Raw genomic sequence first — 19,801 nt, 5'->3', positions numbered from 1 at the left:
TTCTAGGATTTAAAAAAAAAACAAGGAGTCCAAGTCTACACTGCCTAAAGTTGTCTTGTTCCCACACCTAAAATATATACTTTTTAAAAAATGAAAAGTTATAACCAAGCAGTAGTGGCACACACCTTTGATCCCAGCACTTGGGAGGCAGAGGTATGCAGACTTCAGGATTACCAGCCTGGTCTATATAGTGAGTTCCAGGACAGCCCAGGCTACATAGAGAAACTCTATTTTAAAAGACAAGCAGAGAGAGAAGGAGAGAAATTATTTTAAAAGAGAGCGGGAAATATAGCTCATACCCAGAATGTAGGTGTTCAGCCCTACAGTACAGAAAGAGAATACAACTTGCAGGGAGGGAGCTGGCTCAGTGGTTGAGAACACTGGCTGCTTTTCCAAAGCACCTGTGTTCAATTCCCAGCACCAACACTGTGGATTGCAACCATCTCCCACCTCCAGGTGATCTGATGCCCTCTTCTGGTTTCTGAGGGCACCAGGCATGCACGAAGTACACAGACACGGATGCAGACAAAACATCCGTACATGTAAACTAATTTTAAAATATTTCTTTTCAGGAGAGCTGAGAATGTAGCTGAGCAGTGGAACACCTGTCCAGATGCACAAGGCCCTGGGTTCAATGTTCAAAGTACCACACAAAGTTGTTTGTGGGCGCTGGAGACATGGCACAGTGGTTGTGAGTACTCGCTTTTGCAGATGACCCAGGCTTGGTAGCTCACAAAGTACCCGTAACTCCAATTCCAGGGGAATCTGATGACCTCTTTTGACTTCTGCAGGACCAGACATGCATGTGCTACACAGACATGCATACAGGCGAAACACTTGTACACAGAAAGTGAAATAGATCTATATTTTAATTGCAGGGTGGAGGTTGGAAAGGATGGATGGGGCTGTGTTAGGTGAAGGCGGCAGGAAAGGTCTGGCTTAGGAGGTGGCATTCGAACAAAAGTGGGAATGAAGCCAGAGAGAAAGCCAAGATGAAAAGGAGCAAGATTACAGAGAGAGAGAAGAACCAGTTCAGAGGTCATGAGGTCAGGACAGGCTTGTCTGAGGAGCAGTGAGGAGACCCCTATGGCCAGAGCGGATCGAGGGAGGAGAGATGTGGAAAATGGGGGACAGGGCAGCCAATAGCACCCCAGACCTTCAGTGTTTTCCCTAAGGATCTCTCAGCCTCTCCCCATTACTTTTTTTTTTCACCCGAGAAAGGGTTTCTCTGTTCTGGCCGTCTTGGAACTTTCTCTGTAGACTAGACTGCCTCTCCGAGCGCTGGGATTAAAGGTGTGGGATACCGTCATCACCCAGGTTTGTTTTTTTTGTTGTTGTTGTTTTTGTTTTTTGACAAGGTCTTACTAGGTGGCTTGGCTGGCCTCTCAAATTCACAAAGATCTGTCCACTTCTATCTTCTGGATTCTGGCATTTTCTAACCACTGGGCACATTTCTGCTCTTTCTTTAACACTTAACTCCAGGGCCAGCTCCTCTGAGAACCGTGGCCCGGTTCATCACCCCACCATGGTAGTCTTCCACCCTCCGTAGGAATAGTGTGGTTACCTTGGCCCAGCTCATGCCCTGTGGTTGTCTTCAGGCCTCCATAGGGATAATGTTCCTTTGCCCCCCTCACTGTGTCCTCTCCTCAGTTCTACAGATGGAGCGAGCAAAGCCTGTAAGTCACTGTTCTATTGCTGTGACTAGACACCATGACCCCACGGCAATGTGTAGAAGAAAGCATTTAACTGCAGCCTTGTTTACAGTTTCAGAGGATTGGCCCATGGGGAGTGGTGGCAGGCAGGCATGGTGCTGGAGCAGTAGCTGAGAGCTCACATCCCGATACCCAGGCAGTGGGCAGAGAGAGCAAGTCTGGACCTGACATTGGCTTTTAGACCCTCAAAGTCCAGTCCCAGTGGCACATTACCTCCAGAAAGACCACACCTCCTAATCCTTCCCAAAGAGTTCATCAACTAGGGGCCAACCTTGCAAATATCGGAGTCTATGGAGTCCCTTCTTAGTGAAACCACCACCGCAGGAGCAGAACACCTTTGAAATGAAGTCAAGCCAAGCCAAGCCAAGGCCTGGAGATGCAGACTCAAGTCACAGAGGAGGACTGTGAGGGGCTCAGAATGGTGATATTCAAACAGCTGATTAGAACAAACAAGTAAAAATACTTAAAGCAGGCCAGTGACAGGCTGGAGAGACGGCTTAGCTGTTAAAGGCTAGGCTCACAACCAAAAATATAGAGCAGGCCATTGAGATTGCTTAGAAGGCCAAGGGGCCCACCATCGTGCTAGTCAGTCAGAGTTTGAGCCCAGGACCCACGTGGGAAAAGATGAGAACAACTCCTGAAAATTATCCTCTGAGCACTCCATATGAGCCATTGATGGCACACGTGTTCTCTCTCTCTCTCTCTCTCTCTCTCTCTCTCTCTCTCTCTCACACACACACACACACAATCCATTTTAACGTGTAATAGAATTGAGGCTGGAGAGATGGCAGCAGTTAAGGCTCACAACTACCTGTAACTCCAGTTCCAGGGAATCTGCTACCCTTTTCTGGCCTCTGTGGGCACATGGACCCATGTGCACATATCTACACGCAAACATACAAACACATAAAAATACATTTAAATACAATTTTTAATGTAACAAAAAATTTTTAAAATGAATGAACCAAGGGGACCAGCCTTGGGAAAGTATGGTGGAAAGATATTTTAGATCGGAGAACATCCTGTGCAAAGGTCCTGTGGTTGGCAGCAAGAAGAGGACCCAGAGTGGCTGGACAGACCACCGTGTCAGCCAGTGAGGGTGAGAAGCCCCTCCTAAGGCTGCTTCAAAGGTAGGACTAGACTTTCCAGCATGGAGGCCCGGCTATGGCGAGACCTAACCTGTCTGGGATCTAGTGTACCCAGGTCCCAAAGCAGACTGCAGAAGGGAGGCCAGGGAAGCTTAGGAAATCTGCTGGAACTTTTATCATTGTTATGTGGAGATCTTACAATTAGTTCTTTGTCCCTTTTAAAGCCTAGAGTACGGCTCTGTTTCCAGGGCACCCAAATCCCCAGCGGACCGTGATAAAGACTCACTGAGTAAATGAATGTTGGAAGGTTGAAGGAGAATCTGGCTGGATTCCCAAGCTCCATCCCCAGAGACAGTTCAGAACCTGGCAGGCAGGGCCCTAGGCAAGGTTTTTCCTGCCAATCCCATGCCCTTCTCAATTGCAAAACGGGTGGGTTCAATGCCCACTTTGCAGGGACCATGAACATCCTGTCTTGATTATAAAGGCAAGGGGTTTTCTCCTCTATCAATCAGCAAAAAAAGGAAGCTAGATGACTCGTTTGGCAAGCTATTTAATTTACTCAGCAAACATCTGAGGTATAATTAGGATGTCAGCTTGCTGCAGGAGTGCGTGAGGAGAGATGTGGAGAAGACAAGGACAGCGTCACACAGGCCTGGGGGGTTCCTCCTGAAAGTGTCCAGGCTTTAGATACTCATGGGCACCCTTGGGCTATGTTTGGAGAAACTGTAGGAGGAGGCTGGGAGACAAGGAGGAAGGTCCAGGAAGGTCGGTGATGGCGTATGGGGCCTATGGAGGGTCTGGGCGAGGTGCTAAGGGAGTGGTCTCCCTAATGCTGTTATTTTCCTCCTCTCTGTTAAAATACCCTACAAAGTTGGCCAAAACACAGAGAGAAACCCCACAGCGTTGTCCCTGGGAAGACAGAGGCATATAAGACACTCTTGTGTCCCTGTGCCAGCGCTGATTCCGGGAGGGCACCCATTGTAGGCCTCCAGTGAGCGTTGCCTGCCTGGAGCCCTGGGGACCAAAGTTTGGATCCCTGGCCTGGGTTTCTGATTGACAGAGCCGCACGGCTGCCACAATACAAACTGCAGCTGCACTCCTCTGGTCCTCCAAGAGAAATCCTGCAGAAGCCCTACATTCCATTTGGACACTCGTGTGCACTGATGGCGTACCATCTGAACGCAGCATCCAGGAAAAAGAAGCCAAAACGTCACAGAGGGCAAAAACTAGAGCCCTCAGGGACCCACAGGGTCCAGCGCATCAGAGGCCATGCTGAGGTTCAAACCCCTTAATCAATAGCGGCAAACATATTAAAAGTGGCTGCGTGACCGGTGAAAGGGCTCAGCAGGTAAGGAAGGGCACTTAAGGTCAAGCCTCATGACCTGAGTCTGGGCCCCGAGAACAACAGGGTAGAAGAGGAGGACTGACCCTGCAAACTGTCCCGAGCGCCACACATTTGCCTTGGCTTGCCCATGTGCATGCGCACACACTAAATAAATAAACATCAAAATAAACTGGGGTTCGAGAGATGGATCCATGCTCTTGAAGAAACCCAAGTCTGGCCCTCGTGGGCGCAGCTCACAAACCATTTATAACTTCCTTTTGGGGGACGCCATGCCCTCTTCTGATCTCCAGAGATACCTGCACACATGTGCATAGCCCACACACAGACACACACATATACACATGTAAGAAATAAAATATGAATCTTTTCTAGCAAATACTATAAAACTTGTGTTTGGGACAGTAACTGCAATCATTATCTCCTTACCTTGTAAGACTTCATGGGGATGTTTTGATCCTCCCTGCCCAGTAAGACTTTTGTTTACACAAATGCTCCCCTGCTCCTTTCTAGGAATTTGAGGCTTGGGGCAGTGACCCCTTTCCCCTTCGTCCTTCAGCTCCTCTGCACTACTTTTTTTTTTTTTTTCACTAACCAATTGGATAAGATTGTGAGGTCACCTGAGTTAGAATAAAAACCAAATGTACTTCCTGCCAGCACTCTCTTGATCTAGAGTAAATTTTGCCTCCCTCAGACATTTGTTAGAATGGTGGTCCCTTTCTTATTTCTAACTTATCTCGAACTTATTTCTAACACACATAAGTCAAAATAAAATCTTCAAAACAATAAAACTGACAGCCGCTGGCGTGTGTGTGCGTGTGTGTGTGTGTGTGTGTGTGTGTGTGTGTGTGTGTGTGCGCGCGCGCGCGCCTACTCTTTCTCATTAAGTTTTACGGACATCCTTGCCCTGAGAGGTACGGTGGTCTCCAAAGGCTTAGGGCCCTGGGATTTGAAATCCTGTTCTTCCAGTGCTTGCCTCCGGGGAAATGGGAGGAAGCGCCTGTGCGGTGGGGAGATAGATCGTGACTTTTGCATTCAGAGGGGTCCGAGGCGGGGGTTGGAGGGAGGAGAGACAAGGCCTCTGTAGTTCGCGAAGGCTTAGGCCTGTTCAGAGTTCCAGCACGCTAGGAGGAGAGCAGGGAGAGCTGCACAGCGAACGGGACCCGACTCCGGGCTGCGAGCCCCGGGGGCCGCCGGGAGCCCCGCCCCTGCCCCGCCTCCTCCCCAGGCGCGGACCTCGGCGCTCACGTGACCCATCCTGCAGCCGCTGGGGCCGGAGGGCGCAGCTCGGCGGAGGCCTGGCCAGGCCGGGCCGAGCGGAACAGGCCGGAGCGCGCCGCGCGCCAGGGAGGGTCTGGGTGCCGCGCCTCCCGCCGCGCCCGCTCGCGCGCTCGCAAGCCGTGCCTCGGCGCTGGGACCCCTGGCGGGCGGCCGGAGGACATGGCCGGCGACGCCGTGCAGGTAGGCGACTTGTCCACACCCGCGGGGCGACCGGATGGCGCGGAGGACCCCAGGCACCGGGAGAACCCGGGACGGGGTCCCCATCGGGAACCCGCGCGGGCCCTTGTAGCAGGCGGGGGCGCCGACCTGGTCGGAGAACGGGGTGCTGTTCGGGATTCTACTATCGCACCTCCTCCTCCCGCCCTCCCTGAGAGCCAGCGGGCGCAGCGGGGGCCCCACTGCGGTGTCCGAGGCCAGCTGCGGGTTCCGGTGCTTCTGGTCCCCAGACCCTCCCCGCCGAGGTCCTCAGCGTTCGGTTTCTGACTGGTGCCGCTTCACCTGGAGCAGGTGCCTGGCACCCTGCCGTGGACCGTGCCCCTACCCCGCACAACAAAGCCCGGGCCACCCCCGCCCACAGACGTCTTTACGACGGTCTTGACGCCACCCAGATGGGCACCTGTTGGAGGAAGTGTCTAAGTCACTTCATATGCCTGGGGCCGGGTTCCTCCTCCAGCGCCCCCTTCCCCTTAGCCACCCTTCTCTGACAGATGGAGCCGTACCCCAGGTGGGGCGTGTCCTGTCACCCAGGCGGAAGGATTTTATGTCTGGAAGGCTACAGGGCTGGGTCGCCGCTCCCCCGCAACAAACACCTGTGACTGGCATCTGTCAACCACAAGGCCTTCCCAGTGTGACCTGTTGGGCATTACTGAACCCACCTTCCCAAGAGGAAGCAGGGTCAGGGTGACTTCCCACCCTCCAATACAATGACCCAAATCTGAGATCTTGGTATCCTTGTGGCTCCATTAGTTCTCCACCGTGTAAGTCCATTGTCCTGTGTAACTGGTTCTCATCTCCTTCCACACCTGCCCCCATGTCTCCCCTGTATTCTCCTGTACCCCTCTTCCCCAGTCCTGCTGATGGCCTGCCGGCCTTGCCGAGGAGCTGGGCGTATCTGGTGCTGCCGATCTCACAAGGTCAGACCTCCAGACGTGATGCACTGGGTGCCGGCTCCCCTTCAAGCCCACAGAGGGCTGTGTAGGGCTCTCCCAGTGCATGCATGTGCTTGGTGTGTCCCACACTGGACACACACGGAGGCTGTTATTCCCAGAATGAGGCTGGACGTCCACCACATATCTCGGTCCCCTTCCTGTCATCTCCCTTAAGTTTATTCCCGCTTGGACTTGCTGCCCTGTCCCACCACCTCCATGCCTGTCTGTTCTATGTCTGGCAAACGGATGTCCTGTCTCGATTCTGGAAACGCCCCAGGCATTGAAATCTCAGGATGTGGGGTTCTGGATCCCTAGCTACTTTGCCAAGAAGGGTTCCCCGAGGTGAGAGTTCTTGTTCTGGTGTCTCCAGGTCTGTGATGGCAGGTGGAGAAGCTGATGTTGTAATGCTTCAAGACCAGGCCAGGCGTTTGCCCCGCTGCCCTCAAGTGACTCCTTGTTCCTGGGCACAAGTGAATCACCCAGGGGAGGAGGACCCAGGAGGCCCTGCCTCCTTCCTTCCCTGCATGCTTTACATATTCTCAGGCCTCCTCTGCTGGAGGTGGGCCCGAGGGCCTTCATTTTTCCTCTTTGCCTGTATGCTCCCCATGAGAGCTGGCCCTGCTCCTGGCTGTGTACCTGCTTTGCCTGCTGGTGGGGGTGCTGGTGAGGGACCGTGGGTGGGGCCTGGTCACAGCAGGGTGTTGTTCAGTGAGGCTAGGTTTAAATCCCAGTGCTGTCTGTCTTCCCTGATGAACTCTTGGGTCAAATGCCTTTACCTTCCTGAGTCTTGTTCCTGTTTTGGAGGAGGGAATGGGGTTATGACTGATTGGTTATGAGGAGGGAGGTGGAGCCTCAGCCGGTGCTCTAAGGGTGAACATGGAGATTGGCAATCCAAGATGGGAGCCCACAACCCCTTCCCAAGGCCCCAGCACTGGCGCTGGGGCCTGGATCATTTTGTGGTGGCGGACTGTGCTGTGTGCCTCAGGATGTTGATCCTCAGCAATGGCCTCCACTTGACAGGTGTCTCCTGTATGCCTTGGTTGTAATGACTACCAAGAATGACCCCAGACAATTACATGTGTATCTAGAGGTGATGAGAAAACAACCCCACCTTCTTTGAGAGCCACTGCTATGGCCTCCTTGAGCCTCAGTTTACCCCCATGGTTACTACTACACAGATATATAGAGAGGAGATGACAGAGCAACAAGATCTGTGCCCTTGGCCTGCAGTCTTATCGCCCTCCCGGAGAACTTTGCTCCTTGTGATGGTGGCTCACAGCAACACGGTGTGAGGGACGTGGAATTCCTCCCAGCTAGTAGTAGGAAGTGTGGCCCTATCTCTAGCTGACTGTGGGACCTTGGGCAAGGTGCCCCAGCTAGTCTCTTCCTTTCTTCTGTTCTTCCTGTTTTTGTTATTGGTGGGTTTTTTTCTTTCTTTCTTTGCTTGTTTTGAGACAGGGTCTCATTGTGTAGATGAGGCTGGCCAGGACTCAAGGAGATCCTCCTGCCCTGGCTTCCTAAGTACTGGGTTAAACGTGTGTGGTAACAAGCCTTCGCGGGCCTCAATTTCTTTCTTCATCTCGAAGACAGTTTGATATCTGTCTGTGTATCTGTCTATAGCATCTGCATTGTGCTCTGCTGGGTGCTAGCACTGGCAAGGAGGAAGCAGGAGGGTCAGGAACTCAAGGCCAACCTTAGCTGTGTATTGAATTCAAAGCCACCTTGGGTCACTTAAGATCCTAGCACAAAACAATATAAAGCCAAACAAAACAAATAGTGCCTGTCTCATGAGATGACATTAGTGAGACCTGGATGAGATTGTAGTAGCTCTTGTTATTGTCTCTTTTGAGGTACAGTGCTTGTACATGCTACCAAACTCCACCCACTGCCTGTAGCTGCTCTTGCTACTACTCTTATTGATTTTATTGTTTTTAATTATGTATGTGGGGGATATGTACATATGCCCACAGAAGCCAGAGCCATCAGATCCATCTGGCATGGCTAGGCCCTGAGCTCAGATCCTCTGGAAGAGCAGTGTGAGCCCTTAACTGCTGAACCATCTCTCCAGTAACACTGCTCCTGTTTTGAAATAGAAAAGTTTTAAGAGCAGTTTTAGGCTCACTGCAAAATCTGGAGAGAAATAGAATGTCCCCACATACCTTGTCCCTGATATGTACAGCCTTGTAACTGCTATAGTTGAGATTTGGTGTATATTTGGCAAACAGTCGTGGGCTGCTGTTTGGGGCCACCGAGGACTGCCTCCTCCTGGTGTTAGCTTCAGGGAGCTACTACTAGGCCAAGTGGGCCCCCGAGGCCTCCAAGCTGCCATCAGCTGTGGTGGACATCTGGGTAGGAGGAAGCAGGAAGTCGATGCTGCCTGTGTACAGGAAGCTGCGCGAGCGCGCTCGCACACACACACCACTGCAGAACTGGTTGTTCTGATCCCTTAAGGGGATGTTGGGGACTGCGGGCAAGATATGAACAGACAGTAGCAGGGCTGAGGGCCTGAGGGAGCTCACAGTTGCTGTGGGGCATGGACAGTGCAACTAGAAAAAAGAAAAGAAAAGAAAAGAAAAAAAAGAAAAGAAAAGAAAAGAAAAGAAAAGAGAGCATGTACAAGCCCTGCATCTCAAAAAGAAAACAAACAAAAGAAGCATGTGAGCACACACATGTGCTGGAGCTTGTAGGCTCTGGCCAACTGGCGGGTAGACTGAGAGAGCAGCTTCCCTGGGGGACTCAGACTTACACTCATGCTGTTTGTTATGAGGTCTGTGCAGGCAGGTGTGGGAGCCTGTGTTCACCCACGTGCTCACATGGATGGGAGTGCAGTATGTGTGAGACTAGTGTATGTGCACATGAGCCATATTCCAGGCACACACCTGCAGGTGTGGAAGTGCAGATGCGTGTGAGTTGGTACTCTGTGCATACAGTGAGCCAGGCACCCTAGACTTGCAGAGCTAGTAGCTGCAAACCCTCGTGAACCCATGCTCTAACCACACACTCCTGCAAGTGGGGATTGTTCTAGTTTGCTTTTTGTAGCTATGATAACAGACTGACCAATTGCAACTTGGAGAAGAAAGGGTTTATTTGGTCTTATAAATTATAGTCCATCATGGAATGAAGTCAGGGCTGGAGTTCAAGACAGGAGCTTAAAGCAAAGCCACATTGCTTACTCCTCACTTCCTCTGGCTTGCTCAGCACCTTTCTTATACAGTCCAGGCCCACCTGCCCAGGGGTGGCATTACCCACAGAAGGCTGGGCCCTCCTACATCAATTAGCAATCAAGAAAATGCCCAATAGGCCAGTCTGATAGGCAGTTCCTCAACTGAAGTCTCCTCTTCACAAGTTTGTCTGGTTGACAACTGAAGCTACTTGTGACAAGGGTATACATATATATGAACCTGTACTGTATGAGCACACGTGAGCCTATACAAATCTCACACTTGCAAAGCTGGACATGGGATCATGCCTGTGAGCCTATGGTCTACACACCTGTGTACCATGTGAGATCCTGCCTGCTGCATACATACTGTGGGTGCATATGTCCAGGGTGTTCTCTCAGGTCAGGAATTGAGGAATGCCTGTCCCTAGCTTGCCTCCAGTGAAGCAGGCATAGCCATTTAGGGGATAATGTAGGAAGAACCTCTTATGTTCCACACGCCTTTAATCCCAGCACCCAAGAGGCAGAAGCAGGTGGATCTCTGAGTTTCAGTCCACCTTGATCTTCATAGTAAATCCCGGGACAGCAGGGGTTACATAAAGAGACCCTGTCTCAAAAAACAAACAAACAAAAAAACCCAAACCATTGCCCCAACAAAATAACAACAAAACAAAACAAAACAAAAAACAAATGCCCTAGAGCTGCCCTGGCGTAGAGGATGCTGGGAGTCAGCAGGAAAGAGGAAGTGGCAGTCCAGAGGCCCTGGTGGGGCTGAGGTTCAGGAAGAGGGCGTGGTCCTCAGACCAGACCCGGGACCCAGATGGCGGCTGATCCCCCTTTGGATCTGGAGCTGGAGGTGGGAACTAGGGTCTTCATGGGATGGGTGGGAGGGTCTACTCTGGGTGTCTATCATTGGCTATTAAGGGTAGGAAGGAGATGGGGCACAAAAGACAGTTCTCTAGATGGAGGGTGAAACTTCTGGGTGCCATGGCAGCTGTCAGGATTGAGAGATGTGGGAGGAGATGAGAGCTGCTCTTTGGAGTACCAGATATAGAAGCCAGGAAGGCAGGGCCAGCCCTTGGGACCTCCAGTTTGGGAATGCAGATGAGAGAAGTCAGAATATGTCTCTAAGGTTCTCCTGGTTTTGGAGTGTGACAAAAGAAATGTGTAGCCCACCCTTGGGACCTCCTGGTTAGGAGTGCAGGAAACTGGAAGCAAAGAGGGATCTTCTGGAACCTTCCTGCTAGAATCCTATTGCATAGATCACAAATTAAGGGAAATAGGGCCCACCCGTGGCGAGCCTGGTTCTTGCAAACAAGGGAGGAAGGAGATCTTGTTCTTGGTCTATTTGACTTCCTATTTATTTATTTGTATTCTTATTATGCATATGTGTCTGTGGGGTTATGTACACATTCACACCAGTGCCTGATGAGGCCAGAGGTGTCAAGTCCTCCTAGATCTGGAACTAGAGGCTTGAAACGGAATTCAGTTCCTCTGCAAGAGCAATGTATGTTTTTAATGGAGCCATTTCTCAAGCCCTCCATTTATTTATTTGTGTGTGGGGGTGTGGTAGAGGTCAGAGGACAGTTTTTTCTCTCCTTTCACTGTGTAGGTTCCTGGGGGGTGAACTCGGGTCACCAAGCTTGGCATCAAGAACCTTTACCCCTGAACCATCTTTTTGGCCCAGATATCACCATTCTGAGGGTCAGGGAGGAGGAACAGGCCCCTGTCCCTGGAATTCTAGGGTGCAGTAGGGTAAAGTGGTAGGTCAGGTGAGCTGCGCCCTGGTGAGGTCACCTGTCCTCCAGCCCCTGACCTCTGTGTCTGGTTCCTCCCCCTGCAGAGCGAGCCTCGCAGCTGGTCGCTGCTGGAGCAGCTGGGTCTGGCTGGAGCAGACCTGGCAGCCCCCGAGGTGCAGCAGCAACTGGAGTTAGAACGAGAGCGACTGAAGAGGGAGATCCGCAAGGAGCTGAAGCTGAAGGAGGGCGCCGAGAACCTGAGGCGAGCCACCACTGACCTGGGCCGCAGCTTGGGCCCTGTGGAGCTGCTGCTGAGGGGCTCTGCTCGACGCCTTGACTTGCTCCACCAGCAGCTGCAGGAGCTGCATGCGCATGTGGTGCTGCCTGACCCTGCAGCCGGGAGTGGTGAGCAGAAAGCATGGGGGCAGGCAGGGTCACTGACTTTCTGGAGTTAAACTCCATCAGGATACTGTCCTGGGCCAACCAGAGCCATGGCAAATGCCAGACTCACAGGGCGACTAACACCCAGACATTACACCTGTGATGTAATATCTCCTAGATGCCACCCAAAGCTGTCTTTGGCGTTAGGAATACCTAGATACACACGCCAACATCTAGATAACACCAAAGGTCCACACACTGTCACCAGATACCTAAGGAAACAGCTCTAGCTGTGCCCAGACAGCATCTGAGTGACATGCTGTCCCGTGAACACCCAAAAGCTCATGGGCTCCCACACCCAAATACTACACACTTGTCACTCGGAGCCTTGCACAATTATAACAATACAACAGCAGCAATAGACTGTTTTCTGTTGTTCTTTGCTTTGTTTTATTTTTGTGTTTATGTATCTATATCTATATATGTGTGTATATGTATTGGACAGAGGGAGGTAGATAACTCTGAGTCAAGGCCAGTCAGGCTACGCAATAAAAAGCTTTGTCTAAAAAATCAAAAACAAAGTTACTTGCAACCCAGGGGAGAAAAAGAAAAAAGAAAACAACTCCAGATAAAAATTCACATATGAATAAATAAAAACAGCCAGGCAGTGGTGGTACACGCCTTTAGTCCCAGCACTCTGGGCCAGAGGCAGGTGGATCTCTGTGAGTTTGAGGCCAGGCTGGTCTACAGAGTGAGTTCAAGAACAGCCAGGGCTACACAGAGAAACCCTGTCTCTAAAAACCAAACCAGAACCAAAACCAAACCAAACAAAACAAAACGTATTTTTAGTTTTTCATTTATGTGTATGTGTATATGCCGGATGTCTTTATGTGTGTCACATGTCAGGTGCCTGCGGAAGCCGGAGGGTGGCATTGGAGCTCCTGAAGCTGAAGTTACAGGTGGTGTGGGCACTGGGTCCAGCCTGGTCCTCCACAGAGCAGAGCGCTCTCTCCAGCCTTTCCTCGGAACCCTTGCTTTTTTCTTTGAGGCAGGTTTCACTGTGTAGCCCTGGGTGTTCTGGACACACTCTGTTGACCAAGCTGGCCTCTGCCTCCCTGGTGCTGGGATTAAAGGCCTGTGCCATTTGAGACAGGGTTTCTTGAGGCCTAGCCTGGCCTTAAAGTCACTGTAGCTGAGGATGGCTTTGGCCCCCGGCCCTCCCTCCAGCTGGAGGGCTGGGGTTACAGGCTGTAAAGTGTGCCCAGTTTAGCAGTGCTGGGAATGGAACCCAATTCTTCGTGCATGCAAGGCAAACCCTACCAGCTGAGCCACATCTCCAGCCCTAGACTTTTGCAACAGTTAAAGATTTGAATTTAATTGGGTCCTGGGGCCGTCTACACTCTGAGTGTGTTTTGTACCATTGGGCTATACCTCAACCCTTGCCTCAGGTTTTTTTTTCTTTTAACATGGTTTTTGAGACAAAATCTCACTAAGTTGCCCAGGCAGGGCTTGGACTTGCTTTAGTCTCCCGAGTAGCAGAGATTACTTATTGGAGTGCTAAGCCCAGGAGGGTGCTTCCCTCACCCCCCTAAGACTGGGTTTCTCTGTGTGTGGCTCTGGCTGTCCTGGAACTCACTCTGTAGACCAGGCTGGCCTTAAACTCACAGAGATCCATCTACCTCTGCCTCCCAGTGCTGGGATTACTGGAGTGTGCCACTACCCCTAGCTGTAAGGCTCATTTTTATATTTTTAAAAATTTAAATTTTTGGCCTGTGGGTGGTGTTGCATGCCTTTGAGAAACCCTATTTCAAAAAAAAATTTTTTTGATCATAGTTAAAGTAAAATAAAAGATGTTGAGAAACTTAGCCAGTGAAGTGTTCGCTATGCAAACATAGACTTGAGTTTGGAGTCCAAGGACCCAAGTAAAAGCCACGTGTGGTGCTAATTCTAGTACTTGGGAGGTAGAGAAGGATCTCCAGGCTCACTGCTCAGCCACAGCAGTTGAATCAGAGAGCTGCAGGCTGGCTCAGTGAGAGACCTTATCTCAAAAGAGAAAGGGAGGAAGGGAGGAAGGAAGACGGAGAGCAATTGAAGAATTTACCTGCTGTCCCTTTAGCTTCCATATATACACATATTCACACACACACACACACACACACACACACACACAGAGAGAGAGAGAGAGAGAGAGAGAGAGAGAGAGAGCGAGAGAGAGAGAGAGAGAGAACGAACCCACACATAATTTATCCTCGCCAGAGTTCAGTAGTGTTATGTGTGTTCACACAGCAACCGTACAAGGTCACAGGTCCTTCATCTTGTAGCCAAGATGTGCATGGTCACAGGAACACAGAGGATACCCAGAGAGTTCAGAAGTGCACAGTCAGTGATGAAATCATGGCACCTGAGCAACACAGCAAACATGACTTCATGATTCCAGACATTGTAGGATAGTCATGACGGCACCCAAGGTTTGTGCCCTGTCACCTACACCTTGAGACACTAACCTGCAGTGACATCAGAGCTCCTCCATCTGGTCACACCAACCCAGAGGTGCCCCAACATTGTCTCATCCACAGCAGACTTTATATGCAGTCAACAGACTCAGCTCCAGCCTCTAAATACAGCTGTGTCCACTATTGGGGTCCAATACTATCCATCAACACTTGGGTGGAGTCAAGCTGAGAATCCCATAAGCCCCTTTTGCAGTGAATCTACCACCTTGACCCCACTATTTTTGAGTGTAGACTTCACCTCTGACTATGACAACAGCCAAGCCTCAAACCAGAATCCCAGGTGCCCTTAGAGATCAGAACTGAGCTGCACCAACTGAAACAGTGATTGTAAGCTCACACAGATCTCCCGATTACACCCACATCTAGGGTACCACAATCCTGCTACCCCTGTGGTTTACACTCACCCTTAGGTAGATAAGGGCATTTATTCCAGCTAACCCTGAAAACCTGCATACCTGGTCACTAACCACCTTCCTTCATGCTAGGCACACTGCAGTGCTGAGGGTCATGTGTCTCCTGCCTGTGTACTAGCACGCAGGCTCCTTTTCTGGGCGGAGGGCTTCCTATCAGCTGGGGCAAAGTTTCCTGGGTCCACTGAAGTGACAACTGTGTGATTCTCTTCCCTCCTTTTTCCTCAGATGCTCCCCAATCCCTTGGAGAGGGCAGCCCTGTCTGCTCATCCACCAACCTGAGCCGCGTGGCTGGCCTGGAGAAACAACTGGCCATTGAGTTGAAGGTCAAACAGGGGGCAGAAAACATGATCCAGACTTACAGCAATGGCAGCACCAAGGTGGGACAGTGTTTTAGAACATTCCATCGCTGTGACAGGAAGCTGTGTCCCAATTAGCCACTACTAGTCTGCTTCCTGTCTCTGGTTTGACCTGCCCTAGGCATCTATCTATCGATCTATCTATCTATCTATCTATCTATCTATCTATCTATCTATCTATCTATCTATCTATGTTACTGTAGTATACGTCCTTTTGTCTGTGACCCTGCAGACATCCGTACAGATGTGCTGAGAGCTGAGGAGCATGTAGCTCCAACTGGTCCAAACTGGCTGAATCCTCAGTCCAGTGGAGGTCCAGACTTTGCAGAGGAGGGAGGTGAGGCCCAGAGAGGGGAGAACATGGTTGAGGTCACAAGGCTCAGCTCTTGGTGGCAAAGCTGGAGTGAAGCCCGTGGACTATACCTCACTGCACTGGCCCCAAGGCCTTCATGGCATGGCAGCAGGGTTGCTGTCAGACTTGAACTCCCAGTCTTCCTGCTACCTTGCATGTCTGTCTCTAGGACCGAAAGCTGCTGTTGACGGCCCAGCAGATGCTGCAGGACAGTAAGACCAAGATTGACATCATCCGCATGCAGCTTCGCCGTGCGCTACAGGCTGGCCAGCTGGAGAGCCAGGCGGCTCCTGAAGAGACCCAAGGTGAGGCCTTTCCCTTCATATTGCCTGCCTGCACTCAGCCTTCATTCCTTAATGCTTTGCTGTGTACGGCAAGGAGGCGTGAAGGGAGCCTATTCCTGCCGTTTCTGACTTTTCCTTTTGTTCCATTCAAGGTTTGGGCTAGGATAGTTGTAGTCAAATGCTTCAGGCCAAATGCACCTGCTGGTTTGTTTGTTTGTTTCTTTTTTTTTAAAATATTTATTTATTTATTATGTATACAATATTCTGTCAGTGTGTGTGCCTCAGGCCAGAAGAGGGCACCAGACCTCATTACAGATGGTTGTGAGCCACCATGTGGTTGCCGGGAATTGAACTCAGGACCTTTGGAAGAGCAGGCAGTGCTCTTAACCACTGAGCCATTTCTCCAGCCCTGTTTGTTTCTTTTTCCTTCCTTTTCTTTCTTTCTTTCTTTCTTTCTTTCTTTCTTTCTTTCTTTCTTTCTTTCTTTCTTTCTTTCTTTCTTCCTTTTGTGTGTGTGTGTGTGTGTGTGTTCAGGATAGAGTCCAGGGACTCTTGTATACTAGGCTTGTGTTATTGAACCAGGCCCCAAGGCCTTCACTGGTAGAGTCTATGAAGAAGGCATGGAACCATTCAGCCATGCTCTATTCCTTTTTTTAAAGATTTAGTTTACGTATGTGAGCACGTATGTGAGCAGGTTCCTCAGAGGCCCGAAGAAGGCCTAGAGCTGGAGTTACAGGTGACTGTGAGTCACCCCGTGTGGGTCTGGGGACACACCTGACTCCTCTGAAGGGCAGCAAGCTCTCTCAACAGTCACCGCTCAGCCGTATCCTTGGTTGCTTTTAGTTTAGTTTAGTTTTGAGACAGGTTTTTCTACATAGCCCTGGCTGTCCTGGAGCTCACTCTGTAGACCAGGCTGGCCTCAGACTCACAGAGATCCCCCTGCCTCTGCCTCCCGAGTGCTGGGATGATTGTGCCTCCACCACCCACGAATTGACCTAGACCAGACTTGAACTTTCAGTCCTCCTGCCTTCACCTTATAAATGTTGGGAATTATAGGCTTGTGCCACCAGGCCCAGGTACCTTGATGTAAACAAAGTTCTGTTGGCACAGGTCTAGCCATTTTTCATGTTTGCTTTTTACCATCTCCACAGAGCTAAGGAGTGGTTGGTGACCAAGCCTTGGTGAACTAGGCGTAGTGACAGAGGCCTCTCATCCTACCGCGCTGGAGGCTGAGACAGGAGGCCTTGAGCTCCGGCACAGCTTCCACTACATAGCAAGATCCTGTCTCAAAAAGCCACAAAACTGAATAAATCTCATGTCCAGCTCCTTATGAAAATGGGTCATAGCGGTCACAATCGTGTGGCTCCCTTGTCACGTTAATCTGACACATCTGTCCAAAGCTGTGGGTGTCCCTGAGTGGATGCCATTGCTTTTGTGTGTGGGCTCACATGCGCACTTACGCGTGCAGCCAAGCTGATGCCAGGTGTCTTCCTTGATTTTTCTCCACTTTGTTTTTGAATTAAGTGTGTGTGTGTGTGTGTGTGTGTCTGTGTGTGTCTGTGTGTATAGAGGCTGGGGGGAGGCTGGAAGGATGGCTGAGTGTTAAGATGCTGACTGCCCTTCTAGAGGTGTAGGTTCAGGTTCCCAGCATCCACATAGTGGCTCACAACCTATAACTTCAGTTCCAGGGGATTCAGCACATTTTCCTGGCTGATGTGGGCACAGATGCACATGGTGCACAAATATGCATGCAACCAAAACACGTATACAACATTAAAATAGAAAACAAGATTTTTAAAAAATATCTTGACAAAAGCAACATAGTGAAGCAAGGGCTTATTTGGCTCCCACTCCAGGCCCCTGTCCATCATTTTAGCGAGGTTTTGTCAGCAGGACCTTGAAGAAGCTGTAGCATGACAGCCCAGAGTCGAGAGCAGTGCATGAATGCATGCGTGCGTGCTGGTTCTCTGTTCTCTTCTTCACCCTTATACGATCCAGTCTCCCCTGCCCAGAGAATAAAACATACAGTGGATGGGTCTTCCTGGTAATCAAGACTTGCCCCACCCTCCTCCCCACTGGCCATCCTTATCTAGACAATCCCCTGGAGACTCCCTCCCTAACTAATTCTAGATTGTGGCAAGCTGTCTGCTAAAACCAATTTTATCAGTGCTAGGCACCTAGGTGGTGGTGCAGGCCTTTAATTACAATATCAGGAGGCAGAAACAGGCAGATCTTTGTGAGTTCCAGCCAAGACTATTTAGTGAGACAAAACAAAACAGAAACAATCATCACAGTTGCCAAGAGCTAGGCATCTGTCCTGGTCACTGTGAATACTGTGTCGCTGTGACAGGCAAAGGAGCGTCAACTGTTGATGGAACCCTGAATGGCCATGTGTGGCCGAGCGTGACTGTGTGTAGGTGACGTGCTTGGCGCCCTGCAGATGTGTCCGTATCAATTGTGTACAACTAAAGGCACAGGGTGACTGTTTCGAGCTATTTATTTACATTTCGTGAAGATGTGTCTGTGTTTTGCCTCACTGGCCTAAGGCACCTGATTGGTTTACTAAAGTGTCAATATCAGGAGACGTTAGGCGGGACTTCTGGGCAGAGACACAGTGAGACACTGAGGAAGTTGGGTATATATTATGAAGGATAGGTAACTAGCTAAGGCCAAGCTTCCATAATTAATAAGTCTCATGTCGTTATTTGGAGGCTGGTGTCCAGAGAACGTCTGACAAGAAAGTTCCACCACAGGTGGCTGAGTCAGGACCCTACACACACAGGACAGTGGTTCTGTCCTCAGATGGCCATGAGTGGATGTGACTGGAGCGAGCTCTAGTTACCTGTGCCTGTGTGACAGTCTGTCATCTCTGTATCAGGTACCATGCTTCATGTAGGCTGTGATTGTCCTTGTGCCTCCATCCTGGGTATGACTTTTTCTACCATTGACGTTGGGTGTGCACGTATCAGTACTAGTGTTGCTTCGGTATGTGTCATGTGGTGGCCCTCTGCTTGTCCATATGGCAGTGCATTCTCCTAAGACTTGAGTCTAACAACTCTTCCTCCTCCTCCTCCTCCTCCTCCTCTTCCTCCTCCTCCTCCTCTTCCTCTTCTCTTCCTCTTCTCCTCTTCCTCTTCTCCCTCTTCCTTCTTCCCCATTCCCTCCTTTTTCTTCTGTTCTCCTTTCTGCCCCTCTTTTATTGCTTTTATTTTATGTGTGTGCATGTTTTAACTGCATGTCTGTGCACCACTGTGTGTCTGGTTTCTATAGAGCCAGAGAAGGGTATCAGATCCTCTTGAACTAGAGTCATATATGAATGTGAGCTACCATGCAGGTGTTCTGGAAAAACAGTATTTACTCTGCACCCTTGCCATCTCTCCAGCACTACCACCTCCTTTTGGGGCAGCCTTTCACTCTGTAGCCCAAGCTAGCCTCATACTTGCTAAGTAGCCCAGCCTGACCTAGAACTTGTGGTCCTTCTGCCTCAGCCTCTTGAGTGCTGGTGTCACAGACTTGTGCAGCTACACCCTACACCCGCCTGAGTCCTAGGACTTTTGCCACATTATGACTATGCCCATTTTTCTTTTCTTTTCTTTTCTTTTTTCTTTTCCTTCCTTCCTTCCTTCCTTCCTTCCTTCCTTCCTTCCTTCCTTTCTTTCTTTCTTTCCCTTCCTTCATTCCTTTCTTTCTTTCTTTTTCTTTTTTTTTTTAGACAGGGTCTCACTATGTAGCTCTGACCATCCTGGAACTCACTGTGTAGAACAGGCTGAGATCTGCCTGCCTCTGCCTCCCGAGTGCTGGGATTAAAGACTGGGCCAGCACTACTTTGTTTTGGGGACAGTGTCCCTGAGTGATTTACTAGTGATTCACCGATTTACCTAGATTGGTTGGCTGGCAGGTCTCTGGGATAGCAGGGCACATTGCCCTACCTGGTTTTCTCGCATGGATTCTGGAGATTGGAACTCAGATCCTTATGTTTGCATGACATGCTCTTTACCCACTGAGCTGTCTCCCCAGACTCAGGCTGCTAGC

The 19,801-nt window shown here is 50.3% G+C and overlaps 1 protein-coding gene across 2 annotated transcripts in view; it reads left to right on the top strand.

Annotated features, from left to right (window-relative positions):
• Positions 1-5,429: 5,429 nt before the first annotated feature.
• Pkn1 (protein kinase N1) overlaps positions 5,430-19,801 on the top strand; it is a 30,310-nt gene continuing 15,938 nt past the window's right edge. The window contains exons 1-4 of one of the 2 annotated variants that reach the window (XM_038312534.2): positions 5,430-5,603; positions 11,575-11,875; positions 15,003-15,154; positions 15,655-15,790. In XM_038312534.2, the coding sequence (XP_038168462.1) occupies positions 5,583-5,603; positions 11,575-11,875; positions 15,003-15,154; positions 15,655-15,790 (610 nt within the window). In that variant the 5' untranslated portion in view covers positions 5,430-5,582. Of the gene's footprint in view, positions 5,604-10,536; positions 10,588-11,574; positions 11,876-15,002; positions 15,155-15,654; positions 15,791-19,801 lie in introns of those variants that run through there. The other variant, XM_038312533.2, reaches the window with a different exon arrangement.

This window comes from Arvicola amphibius, chromosome 15 (assembly GCF_903992535.2).
Source record: "Arvicola amphibius chromosome 15, mArvAmp1.2, whole genome shotgun sequence".
NCBI lineage: Eukaryota > Metazoa > Chordata > Mammalia > Rodentia > Cricetidae > Arvicola > Arvicola amphibius.
This window is presented reverse-complemented; position numbering and strand designations above follow the sequence as displayed.